Here is a 13,909-nt window from a genome sequence, read left to right as displayed (position 1 = left end):
GGGAAAGTTGAAGTCTAAATGGTCCGGACCGTTTTTGGTCAAAGAAGTGAGAAGCCAAGGGGCTATTGTGATAGAGGACCAAAAATCAAACCAAGAGTGGGTAGTAAATGGTCAGAGGTTGAAGGTGTATCGAGGAAGCGATTTTAATCGTGAAACTTGCGTTTTATCGTTTGGCGATCCTTGATTGCCTTTGACCGTCGAGCTGACCGACGTTAAACAAAGCGCTCTTGGGAGGCACCCCAAGTTGTATATATTCACTTGTATTTGTGTTATTTTTGCAGGTGGGATTTTTGAGTTGTCGTCGAGCCAGAAACGATCTACCGGTATTTTTGGGCGTGCTGAAACAATGCAGTTTTTCTGCTGTTTCTGGTGTAGCGCGCGTCGCACCCATATGCGCGCGTCGCGCGCTATGTGAACTCAAGGACCCCTTCCAGGCAGAGATGAGGGCGCGTCGCGCCGAGTCTGCGCGCGTCGCGCGCTGTACATATTTTTGAAAAAAAAAATAATTTTGATTTGGGCCCACCCATGCTGGGCCCGACCCGGTTTCATGGGCAGAGTGTGTTAGCTAGGGTTTTGGAGGTCTTTGCCTCCATTCCACCCTTTCTCCTCTTTGTTCCAAGAAAAGAAAGAAACACAACACACACTTGTTGCATTTCCTCACTAATTTCGTCACTCCACTGTCATCAATCATCAAAGGAATGGCACCCTTTTTAAAGAGAAAGAAGACTGGTTCTGGTGAGGGATCTTCCTCACAAGCTGGCAGATTTGATCGGACGAAGTTTCTAGGTCCGGAGCAAGAGGCGAGGTACCATGAGCTTGAAAGCCGCGTTGTGTGGAGTGAACGAACTGTGGTTCCTATTGACCACGGCCTTTTCCAAAGGGCGTGGACTGCTTTGTCTGAAACATGCTGGGACAAGTTGTTCGCTCCACCAAAATTCTATCAGGTGGAGATTGTCAGAGAATTCTACGCAAACGCCTTGCCTCCGAGCGGTTGGTCAGGTACTGAAGCTTACCCGTTTAAAACATGGGTGAGAGGTAAGGCCATTGATTTTAGCAAAGAGGCTATTTTTGATTTTCTGGATAACCCTCTTGCTTTGGTAGAAGAATGCCAGTACCATCCCAGGTTGAATAGAGGGAACTGGAACGTGGAGAGTATTAGGGAGAGGATTTGCAGGACTGGTTTCACCTATACTCTGACTAAAGCTGGGCTGCCAAAGACTTTTACTCGTAGTCAGTTGACGGAGGAGGCTCAGTTGGTGACTTCGGTGGTCCTTTACAACATTAGGCCACAGAGTCACACTTCTTCCCTCACCATTGATACGGTAGGTTTGGTTCAGGGTATTCTGAATGGTGATAATATTGATGTGTCCAGGATTGTGGCGAATGAGCTGAAAAGAGTCGCCCTGAATGGGACTCTTCATGGAGATGGGGTGAAATGTAGGTTGATTTTTCCCGGTTTAATAATGGGTTTGTGCAGGAAGGCTGATGTCCGGTTTCCACCTGGTGGTAGGATTCCCATGGATGGTGTTATAGATGATATTTTTGCTAACAGGTACTGTTTGCCTGGAGGTCGTCCTTTTGGTGTTGCTGCTGGTGCATCTGACCTTCCCGATGCTTCTCAAGCTGTTCCGGTTGCTGCTGCACCGCCTGCTGGTCCACAGTATGGTGATGCAAGTGATTGGAACTATCAGATGCATATGGCGCATCAGAGAGCGTTTATGTTTTTGCAGGATTCTATCCGGCAGCTTTCTCTGCAGCAGCCTGTTGGTTCCAGGGATGATTTATCTGCCTATGCTTCATGGCCTGAGGGCAGGCCAGATCCTGAGGAGGGGATGGAGCAGGATGATCCGGAGACTTCCGATGAGGAGTAGACTTTATTTTTTATTATTGCTTTATGTTTTATTGTTTTTAGTTTTATGTTAGAATAGTTTTTAGTTGTCTTTGTTTTTAATTTTGTTCCATCCTGGTGGATGAGGTACTTTGAAAGGCTAAGTTTACGCCTTTGGATAATTAACACCGTTTGGTGTGGTTTTTATTTTATATAAGTTCAGTTTATTTTATTTTTGCATTTATTTATTTTTAAGTAGTTTATTTTAGTTTAGTGTTTATATTTTAGAAATAATGGTTTGATAAGTTGTCCTGATGATTAATTAGCTGGAACACAAATTTTTATTGCCACGATGAATTTGGATGATGCAACACAATTTGAGTGGTGATGATATAAGTTGAAAACTGTACGCGCAAGGTACATCCTTTATCGTTTTATTTATCAAGTACCTTTGATTCTGATGCTTTTAATTGTACAAATTAGTTGTCATTAATTTCTGTGGATAAAATTAGTTCAATTGTGAATCACTTTAGCCTAGCTGTAGTTGTGAGGAGACTTTCCACTGTGTATATATATAAATTGTGCTGGATACCAGCAATGTGCGTTTTAACTCGTTTTTATTATGATTAATCTTGCATTGTTATTAAATTGTGTTAAGCATGAAAGTGATCAAGGCGTTTTGTTCTGCACTATGAGAAAAACTTCCAATCCAAATGTAACCTACCCGGTGAGTGTGTGAGTATTTGGTAACCACTTTGAGCCGTTTTCCAAGATTCTTATCGGTTAAGCTTATGTTGTATATAGATCTCTATACCGATTTTTGATAGAATCTTGATGACTTTCTTTTCTTTCTACCTTGAACTGTTGTCATTTGATATGATAAGGATTGATTCCTTTTTGCCTTAGAATAGGGAGCATTCTTAGTAATGTCTTGGTAATATACAAGTTGGGGAGAATAAAATAAAGGTGTACATTGGTGAGGATAAATCAAAAGATAGTGCTCAAGGGGTATATATATTTATGTATATAATAAAGAAAAAAAAATATAATAATAATAATAATATAAAAAAAAAAAAAAAGAGAAAGAAAGAAAAGAATTCTGTGACCCTTGAGCAAGTAATGAAGAATGTGGTGAACTTGGTTGTTTAGGCTGTGATAATTGAATTTGAATGCTCTCTTAGGTTTTGACACTTTCGTTTCAATGGCCGTGAGATATGACACTTCCTTGTTAACCAAGCCAAGCTACAACCCGAAAGTCCTTAGTGATTCATGCTTATACACTTTTTATATGTCTTATGCTTAGATGAGTTTATAATTAATTCGGTATGTTTGCGTCATTGTCTGGTGAGTGTTAGGATCCTCCATTTTTGTTCTCTCAGTTGAGAAATACGTAGGTGTGATTCATTCTTGAATTTCTTTTGCTTTGTGGAATTTCTGACATAGAATTTGTATATAGGATTAGCATTGTTATCATCGTACTTTGATGAAAACTGGTAAGGATTGATCTTTGTGTACTTTTGGAATTTGAACCATTCAATTGTTCTTGTTTCTACCTTGTTGTTTCATTTGTGATATTTTGTGTTCCCGGTAATTTATCATTGTTTTGTTTGAGGACAAACAAGAGTTTAAGTTGGGGAGAGTTGTTAGGTGCCAAATTGTGTTTATATTTAGTTTAATTAATGGCACCTTTCGACCGTTTTTATCGGATATTCGTACAATTCCCTGAAGTTTTAGATAATTATTTATAGTTTATAATATTAAGCTTTCATTTTATGTTAATATGTGTTTTAGTTATGATTTTGTAGGTTTTAGCCAATTTTGGGGAAGTTTGGAGCTTGTTTTGAGCTTTGCAAGAGAGTGCCTGGCAGAAGTTAGCGCGCGTCGCGCGGAGATGTGGGCGCGTCGCGCCCTGGGCAAGATATTTTGGAGCTTCAAAGCAGAGAGTTGCGCGCGTCACGCGCATGGGCGGTTTAAATTTCTTTAGTGTAATGGCGCGAAGCGCGCTGGAGGGCGCGACGCGCCCTGGACAGAAAATGGTTTTACTATATAAAGAGTAATTCTGATTTTTGGAGGGGAGACATTACATTCTTAAGAGCTCAAAAACCCTAATCACTGTAGCAAACTAAGAATTGAAGATTGGAAGCTTTGATCGTCGATTAATCGCCTTTGATGCTTGTTGATCTTCATCCTTTACTTCTTGAGCAAGCTACCATTCTCATGGATAGCTAAATCTCTTTTGTATCAAGATAAGATGTAATCTTCCTAGCCTTTTGTAGGTTTTTCTTGTGAATATATGTGTATGAACAAGTGATGATCAATATAGATGGTTTAGTTTGTTTATTAAAGCTTTTTCTTTGGTATAAGTGTTTGAGACATCAATATTTGTATCTAGATCTAACTTTATCATCCATCAAACTATAAATTGCAGACATGGATTTAGCGTTTGATGTTTACTTAGTATCGGTTTTAAAACGTTATTTGTATTGTTTAAAGGATGGAGAAATCGTCGGTTAAACAATACGGTAAATCTAACTATATCATTGCGGACACGGATGATATAGGCGTCGATACGTAATTATGTTGATCGGTACCATGTTCATATACGTATATTTATAAGGAGACATACAAATTTAGGTCGATAAAATCAAATCTTGATACATTTTCTTTAACTTAGAACTTTCATTACTTTACTCTTTGCTACTAAAAGTGTTGAATGATCTTTTGCAAACCCAAATTTAAAGTAACATTAACTCAAGACAAAATAGGCTATAGAACGGCGGTGATATCGCAATAATCCCTGTGGATACGATAATAACGAAAAGTACACCACAATACTCTTTCAACAGTGAACTATAATCATCTGGTTCCAGAGGATGTGCGTCATGTGCCAACTCGTCGTCCAAGGAGTATGGAATATGACTACATCCAATGGTTTTATAGAGTTTTAGACTCACACATAACACTAGACGGAAAAGTAGATCCTTCGAGACCAACTCATCAATAGATCTTAGATTAACCACATGAGAAATTGGTTCGACTGACACGAAAGTACATCTTTCGAGGCTAACTCATTGTGAGATTAAAATCCAAACCAATTTTTAACAAAAATGTAATGCTTTAGTCATAAAGTGATTTTGTTGTAGAATGAGAGTGTCCTTGTTTTAAAATCAAAAGTATGAAAAAGATATTGCAAGTTTCCATAGAGTGTGTAATCATTGGTGTTCCCCACCCTAATAGGTATTCATGGACTTTTTATTTGTCAAAGGATGAGTTTTTATTAATCTGTAGATGAAACTATAAACAACAGCAAAATAAACTCATACACACAAAGAGGAATTGCAGGTTGAGTTAATATTTATGGATAATCTACAGTATATTTTGTCACAATGTCGCTATTCTATACATTTGTATTCAAATCTTGACCCAAAAAATCAACTCCTAAATTCTCTTATTGTATTCATAACTCAACAAGATGTGGTATTTTCTTAGAATAATTTAGAGCAATTTTATTCCATCACTGCGTTTATTTGTTAAGACAGCGGGGACATACACTCAGCATATTTTAAAATCTATATTTGATGATGTTACTTTAATTATGTAAATATATATACACAACTCTGCACCTAGGGGCATGGTTCAAGTTCAACAGTAGTTGTGTCTGGACATGATGCAATTCGGAAATTTGATATTTATAGAAGCTTTGGTTTCCTGGACAGAAAGACATGTTTCACTGGTATACTACAAGAAATCGTGATCAAGTAGCATTGCAGTCAAATATAAACCTATGCAAAATAACGATTTAATCAAGACCGGTTTTATGAGAGATGATTCAAACACATTAAGGTGAAAATCAAGTCACTTTTGACATAACAAAAAACTCTGACCAAAGCTACAATACAATTAGCTTTTAGGCTCAAATATATTAGTATCTCAGTCCATAAATATTTTATGAAAACAGTCACTGTATTATCATGTTCACTTTGATTTCTATTCAAATGAATTTTGAAGAAGCAATATGAAACAAGAATCATGTTTGATTAATTAGATATCCGTGTAGACTATTTTTAAGGGAAAGTAACAATTTACACTTGACAAGTATACTGTTATTCTTATTTCATTAATGCCTGCTTAACATTTTAAACAAAATCAATCTAGGGTGTTCTCACAAAATCAAAGAACCAGAGGAAGTAATGGAGATATGGTTTGGAATATATAACAAAAGCATATATAATAACAACGTGAAATCAAGACAGTGGGACAAAATAACACCACTTTCAAACCGAAGTGAACATCTAATATTACAAATTTCAAGTTTCTCCAACAGTTGGTCACCAAATATGTAGTTGAAGATAAAAAGACCTACTTAATGTACTAAAGCATGTTACCATAGTTAGGAATCCACCAAAGCTGAATTTCAGGACGATTTCACAAAGTGGTTAGCCAGCAATCTGGCAATCTCAGTGAACACTACTTTATCTTTCCCATCGAAAATGGTCTTCAGCTTATCATCACAAAAAATCTCCCTCTTGTTGTCAGGATTCTGCAAAACAGTATCTCTGTTAAAGCCATTTTGTAGACAACCAAAACTAAAAAGAGATAAAAATACAAGATAATAAGTTCCATAATTGAAGACAAATGATCCTGTCACTCTTAAGCAGTAGTAAATCATGAAAGCTTCCACAAATTGTTGACCAAAAAACACATAGTTAAGGAAAGAAAAAAAAAAAAAGAAGGAAACAAAACAGACAGGACTGAAATGCCAGCATGAACAAGAGAATAAAACCCAAAAGTTACACAATAGTTATCACCAGCTAACAAATAAACAAATCCAAAGCTAAGGATATCATTTAGACGCATATCAGAAACCTGCTTTTCAAAAATCATTACCATCTTCGCTTTTCAAAACCATATCCATCTGCCGCTTCTCAAAACCTTATCCATCGCACAATGGAAAAGGCTTCAAAGGGGCTGGATCTGCAATGTACCTAACCATACAATATAAAGACTAAAAACACAACTCAAACCCCTGACCTACAAGTCGTAGAACAGCAACTATAACCGTGGCACCAGGGCTCCCATTCCAAACCATCATTACATCGCATAATGATAATGACATACTAAATACCTTAACATGATGCAACTATGTAATCACTTTTAAATAAACTTTAGGCATCACTACATGGATTTTGAATGATGCTACAATTTCTCCATGGCAACAACACAGTGAAACCGAATCAGGATTCACTAAAGATACATAAGTTTGATAAGAAATGGTCAGCTTCATTGATGCAACAATACTGTACGAATCACAAATATCCATTCAAAAAAACTAAACCCTAACCTAGCTTCAAACAAAACGTTTTGACGCAATAATCAACCGCACAAATCACTCTGATTACAACAAACAATAACCTAATCAAATATCCAGCACAAAATTAATCAATAAAACCTAGTAAAGCTTTATATTCAGTGCAAAATCAAATTTCAAACGAGAAATAAACGAAGATCGCGGAGAGAAATAGCAGCATTGAGTGGAAATGAAAAGAATACCTGAAGATTTTGCAGCTTGATGTATTCCCACACTTTCTTAACAGCTTCAGTTCTAGAAACCTGAGGTGAACCGATGAATTTGCCGAGCTCAGAAGTGACCGGAACGACTTTCTGTATGCCTCCGCTACCTCTGCTCACCGGCGTTTTCTTCACGGCAGCTGTGGAGGTAGCTGCGGCGGAAGCAGCAGTCTTCTTGGCAGCTCCCTTCGCCGCCGCCGCCGCTGCCATGAGCGCTCGGCCGGCAAATGCTCCGAAAACCCTAGCGTGCACCATGATCGCTCCGAAAAATGCTTTTCGTTTTCAAATTTACTAAAACCCTAGAGAGAGAAAGTTTTCAAGCTTTTAGCCGTTTAGTTCCGTTTCCCGTTTATTGAACTCGATGTTCACTCCGGAACTTTTCGATATTTGTTAGTTCTTACAATTATAACCGACGTGGCGGTTTTTAATTGGATTATATTATACGGTAATTGTAGGGATTGATGTGTATTTTCATCAACCACTTTTTCTAATTATTGTAAAAATAAAAAATAAAAAAATTATTTTCCTCTCCTTGTGTTTCCCGCTTGTTTTCTTTGTCTATTTGTTTCAAAAGAGAGTTTTGGATTGTATATTTTCCAGAACTTATGTATGTGTGTGATGAATAATTTAAATTTGTAGCTGTGAACATATAATGAATATCCATTTGAATGAGCATGTATCAGCTTCTTTGTTTATATAAACATGTTATAGATGTAAATGGTCTATTAACTTCTTTTGATGATTAATCTCTGCCAAAGAAAATAACTATGGTCACCTTGAATGAGTTTTTGTGTAAAGGATTCGGCTTCCAAATTTAGTTCTAACAAAATGTTGGTTGACTAAAAGATGATACTATAATATTACCTCCATTTTAGAATAAATCTTAGGAATAGAGAAAATTTTATTATCTACTTATATAATATGGCTTGGACTCGAACCGGAACATAATTGAACGTTTCTGAAACATTTGTGGAAGACCTTGCAAAAGAAGGTAATTTGGAAGCAATAACAGATGGTGTCCAAGGCAATTTGGTAGTCAATAAGAAATGTGTCCAATACCCTGTTGCGTGAGCCAGTAATTAAACAAGATTGTTTAAGTTGTGGAAGGATGCTAACACTGTCATGGACAAATTGAATTCTGAAAGAGAGGAATTTAGCTAAGAAAAAGAAGGCATTAAAATGTGCATTAAAGAATGTGGACAATATACACAAGTTCTCTTGAGTTTGAACTCCAAGAAATGTGAGGTTTAAACGCAAAGATGTTGTCCTAGTGGTTCTAGATGATGTGTAGCAAATGCTTGATTTTGATGCCGTGGGGATTCTTTCTACTTCCTTTTAAGGTTCCAAGGAATTGTCATCTGCCAAATTATGAATGAGAGACACACAGCACAAGTCTTCATTCTTTGATCGCCAAATTTTACTCACAAACCAAATGCGATATAATATGTCTTAATTGTGTTTTCATGTACTCGTCAATTGTTATCAAATGAAGTGCATAAATAGGATAGCCTGATAAAATATCATACTCACAACAAATGTAAATATCAATGCAGTACCAATAAAAAGAATTGGGCAAAAAAAATCCTACTCGTTATCTTTTAACACTTAACAGGAAAACCTAACTGATGTTTTTCGTTAGTACATAATAAACATTGTTTTCTCATAGCAAAGACAGTTGGCTACAAGTAAACCAAAATTAAAACCACAAAAGAGAACTCAGACCAAAGCCAAATCATGCAGGATTTCATAATATAGAAACAATCATGACAGCACTAGCGGCATATGATTTTGTAAAGATAAAAAAGTCTTTAAACGGAACAAGTGCACGAATATAGTTACATTATAAGATGAATGCTCAATGCCTGCTGCTGTTAGAGCAGATTTTAGAAAACAATTATAGTTGGGCTTAGACATTTCTCAAATTTGGACGTGTAAATTCAAATGTGCAGGTACTACTTTGGAATTACAGGGAATAATTTCTATGCCTAATTGTACTTTGCACTTTTGTAACTTTTTCTCACCATGCTTCAAGTACTGTAGTATGATTTTTTTTCTTCCTCCTGTGGGTCACATTTATTTTTGTTCCACCTCTCCTTAATATTCTGTTACTTCCAGATGATAAAAAATTTAAGAGATTGATATCAAGGGAGAGACAGAGACTAAGGCAACACTAAACAACCATAACCTCATTCAGGTTAGATTGGTAGATTAGGATCATTAATTTCTCCTGATAACTTCCAAGATCCAACAGCAACTATACAACTTTAATATAGAGTAGACATGAATGGTAAAATAAATAAATGGAATTAACAATTGCAAATAGGGAAAGTCACTAAAAACCCCAACTACAACTTAGTTTCTAGTGCTCCATGAATTTTATTGAACCAATGGAGCAGTCAGAAGAAATGTATCAGACACAATTCCTTTCTTTTCACATCAAACACACAAGTAGAAAAATATTATAAATCGGCAAACAGACATTTTGAATATATTATAACAGTTATGATTTAGTTTAATCAAACACACAAGTAGAAAGATGATAAATCGGCAAACAGGATAGAACACGAAAAAAAGATATATTATTTTGTCAATGAACCACAAGGCAGTAGCCAAACTAGTTTCAATCCTGAACCTCAAGTTTTGTTATTGGTACACTGTCATGAAATTATCATTCAGATTTGCATATAATAAGTAAAACAGAGAAACCTTCAAAATCTAACTTGGTTCCTACCTAGCAACAGAAAAAAACCAACCAAGTGCCTCCACTTCCTATTTCTTTTTCCCTTTCTTCTGGGAGCCTTTCCCCTTAGTGTTATCCGTGGAAGAATCCATATTAGTATCCTTGATATTAATCGCACCCTGGCTGAATTCCGGAGACAAAATCTTAGCAATCTCAGGAAAACCAACACTATTTCTACCACGCAACAGTGTTTGCAAATTCTGCTCCCAAAGTTTGTCTTTCTTAATACCAGGATTCTGCACAACACCACATACCATTGTCAAAAAAGTGTAAAGTAATTAAAAGAGTAAACTCTCATTTTAGTCACTCGCTGATCACTTTCACTCCTACTTAGTTCAAAAGTATACGAAAAATTCAAAACTATGGCATGTTTTGTGAGTGAAAACATTGATCAAACAGTTGGTGTGCATTGATGAAACAAAAGGAAAAGAGAGGGTAGAGTTGGGACCCTGAAACTGTAGAGTTTGATGAACTTTGAAATGATGGAGGCGATTTCGGAACGAGAGTGATGAGGGATGCCCATGAAGGAGCAGAGTTCACTGGTAGCTTTTCGGTGCTTGGTTTTGCCGACACCGACAATTTCAGCAACGGCTTTGGATACCGTCGACATGCTCCTCCTCCCTGCTGCTGCACCCAATGGATTCATTGTTTCGGCTGGACTTCTCTTCTCCGATTTGATTTTTTTTTTTTTTTTGGTATTTATCTCCGATTTGATTTATATGTGTTGCCGTTGATCCCAACAAATTTCAAAGTGGCTGATTTTAAATAGATCGAGTACTATTTAACTCATAATAGACCATTGGGTAAAAAAAAATCATAATAGATCAGGATTCATTACATTTTTTTATAATAAATTACACTCGTATTGCACTAAACTTACCATTGTTTTTCTGTTAAAATTAATTTAGTGATTCTGTCAAAAAAAAATGTAATTTAGTGATTTTAATGTCAAAACTAATCCTAGAATTGAATTAGTCAGTTCAGTAGTTCGGATACTGATGGAAAAAATTACTATTACATTTCTCCTATTATTACATTCTTCTACATTATTATCATTCTCTTCTCTTTTGGGTTAAAATACACACATGTATCTATATAAAGTAGAGCCGTCAAAATGGGCCGAAGTTTATGGGCCGGCCCATCAGACCCGAAGATAATTAGGGCTTGGGTCTTATTTTTCGAGTCCATTTACATCTGGACCTTTTTAAGCTCGGTCCTAAAAAACCCTAAAAAATATGGGTCGGTCCGTATGGGCCATGGGTAGCCCACCAGCCCGGAAAAAAAAATTAATATAACTAGAAATTATCATTTCTTAATTCATAAAGGTATGCTATAAACAATTTGCGTATTATGTATTTTAATTTTTTTCTTGGTATTGTAAAGGTATAAATATCAAACAAAAGCTTATGGTTTGACTTGATTTCAAACTAAAAGGTTTCATCCTAATATAATTATGTAGATAGTATAGAAAAGACATCATGATGTATTCTAATTAAAAATAAGGTTGAAATGAGATTTAAAAAGTTATGATGTAACTTTTTAGGGTAGGATATAGTACAAATCATATATATATAACAATTTGCTATAAAATAATATCCCATCAATCTAATTATAATTGTTATAAAATTTTATAATAGTTTGTTGTTATGATTGTTATAAAATTATAATTGTCATGAATATTTATATCTTAAAATTTGTTGGAACAAGTTATTTAATTATGTGTGCAAAATTAAATATAATTTCTGATGTATTTTGAATAGTTGAAATTAAGTTAATATGTAATTTTACATTTTAATTGTAGTTTATATAGATTATTTAGAAATCGTAATTTGATATATATATATATATATATATATATATATATATATATATATATATATATATATATATATATAAAAGTATTATTGCATGCAATTGAATGGTTATTAGAAAAATAAGGAGAAAATTTTATTTTTTAAAAAATAGGCACGGTTAAGGCCGAGGCCCATTTAGGGTCGGGTAGCCCGCAGCCCAAACAGGGTCGGGCCTGGGTAGTAAAAATGGAGCCCATTTAAAAATGAGTTTTTTGGGTCCGGCCTTGAAAAGTCCGAGGGCCACATGGGCCAGCCCGTTTAGGACCGGGTAGCCCATTTTGACAACTCTAATATAAAGTATGTTACATTTCTCTCTCTTAAGACATGATTATTATAAATTATACTTTCCTTTTATTTTTTGGGTCTAATGGTTTACTTGCCAAAATTTTACATATACCTTAAAAATAAATAAGTGAGATGTTGCGTGTTTGAACTTGCACTCAGACAATCACATCTCCTTAAAAGTGAATAAATTATACATTCACATATCTTCTTCAATAAAACATATTTATCATTTCTCCTAAATTAAAATATATATATTTTCATCATTCTTTTGTAAATTACTCTCCAATCTCTTGTTAAGTATTTTAGTATAATTTAATATGTTAAAAAATTTATGAGAGAACCCTCTGAAAGCCATCTTAGTCACAGCCAACGTGATTTATTCATGCGGGGTCTCGCTTAGTTGATCACGTTTAATATTTGCCTCCTTTGCACTCTTTGGGTCTGTTTTGATGTTGACAAAGAGTTTCTCCCACAATTGTTGTGGCTCTTCCTCAATGTTCATTAACATGATTAGTCATTCTCATTCACTGAATGTCCTCCATGTAATAGTGTATGCAACTGGTAATTTATTTTCTTCTCCATGATCGTGATGTCTTTGTTTTTTAGCCTCATAGACTATTTCACTCTTTCATATTTGCAGGCTTTCTTCTTCTTGCCTCTTTTTCTTATATATAATTTTGTCTTAGGGGAAATTTGGACAACTTTCCCTTCTTGCTTAATTCTTTGTCAACATCCTTCAATTGTACATATTCTTTTGTGTTATGGACATTATATAGGTGGAAATGACAATATTGAGATTTGTATAGTAGGTTGTTAAAGGTTTTGTGGGCCCTGATTCCAATACTTTCGGCAAATTTTGACCCTTATTAGAGTCTTAGACTTGATATGTACTTCTTCATCTTCTTGTGGATGCTCTTGACTAGTATCGCTTCTTCATTGAACCTCTAGATATAGGATTGTAATGGCCCGCCTCTCCCTTGCCTGATGGATCTTAGGATTTATAATATCATGGGTTGCCTTTTCGACGACGCCAAGTGTACAAAAAATAAGTACTACACGGGGTTCAAATTTGCTCAAAATATTGGAACCAGAAGGAGATGTCTTTCATACATAGGGGTGCTCGCGGTGCGGTTTGGGCGGTTTTGACGAAAAAAATCATCCGAACCGCAAGAGAAAAAATAGTGCGGTTTGGTTTGGTTCGGTTGGCTTTTAAAAAAAATCCGAACCAAACCAAACCAAACTAATGTGGTTTGGTTCGGTTCGGTTGGTTCGGTTTTTTACAAATATTTTATTGAGCCATACATACACATATAGATGATAACATAATTTTGTATTTATACATTCATACACTATCAAATAACAACAAAACTCGTCATATTTTGACAACAATTTTCCATTTAATATGTAAAAATTAAATTAGACAAAAGTGGAATATTAAACATAAAATAATAGCATAAAACAATATAAAAATTATTATAACGAAAAAAAAATAGAAGAGACAAAAGATTAGTGAAAGTGAAAAAGAAAAAAAGTGTTGAGAGATTAGAGAAGAAGATATGCGATAAAAACGAAACTGAAATACGGAACATTTACATAAAAATGAGAAGGTGAAAAAGAAAGAATATAAGAGATTAG

The 13,909-nt window shown here is 35.3% G+C and overlaps 2 protein-coding genes across 2 annotated transcripts; both read right to left on the bottom strand.

Moving 5' to 3' along the window:
• Positions 1-6,011: 6,011 nt before the first annotated feature.
• Positions 6,012-7,761, bottom strand: LOC131651907 (upstream activation factor subunit spp27). The gene is made up of 2 exons (XM_058921630.1): positions 7,379-7,761; positions 6,012-6,368 (listed from the first exon to the last, which is right to left on the bottom strand). Exons 1-2 carry the CDS (start codon positions 7,649-7,651, stop codon positions 6,243-6,245), a joined length of 399 nt encoding a protein of 132 aa, XP_058777613.1. The 5' UTR covers positions 7,652-7,761; the 3' UTR covers positions 6,012-6,242.
• A 2,194-nt stretch (positions 7,762-9,955) lies between these two features.
• On the bottom strand, positions 9,956-10,893 carry LOC131651906 (uncharacterized). Its single transcript, XM_058921629.1, has 2 exons — positions 10,585-10,893; positions 9,956-10,372 (listed from the first exon to the last, which is right to left on the bottom strand). Exons 1-2 carry the CDS (start codon positions 10,780-10,782, stop codon positions 10,166-10,168), a joined length of 405 nt encoding a protein of 134 aa, XP_058777612.1. The 5' UTR covers positions 10,783-10,893; the 3' UTR covers positions 9,956-10,165.
• Positions 10,894-13,909: the final 3,016 nt, after the last annotated feature.

The sequence above is a fragment of the Vicia villosa genome, linkage group LG2 (assembly GCF_029867415.1).
Source record: "Vicia villosa cultivar HV-30 ecotype Madison, WI linkage group LG2, Vvil1.0, whole genome shotgun sequence".
NCBI lineage: Eukaryota > Viridiplantae > Streptophyta > Magnoliopsida > Fabales > Fabaceae > Vicia > Vicia villosa.
This window is presented reverse-complemented; position numbering and strand designations above follow the sequence as displayed.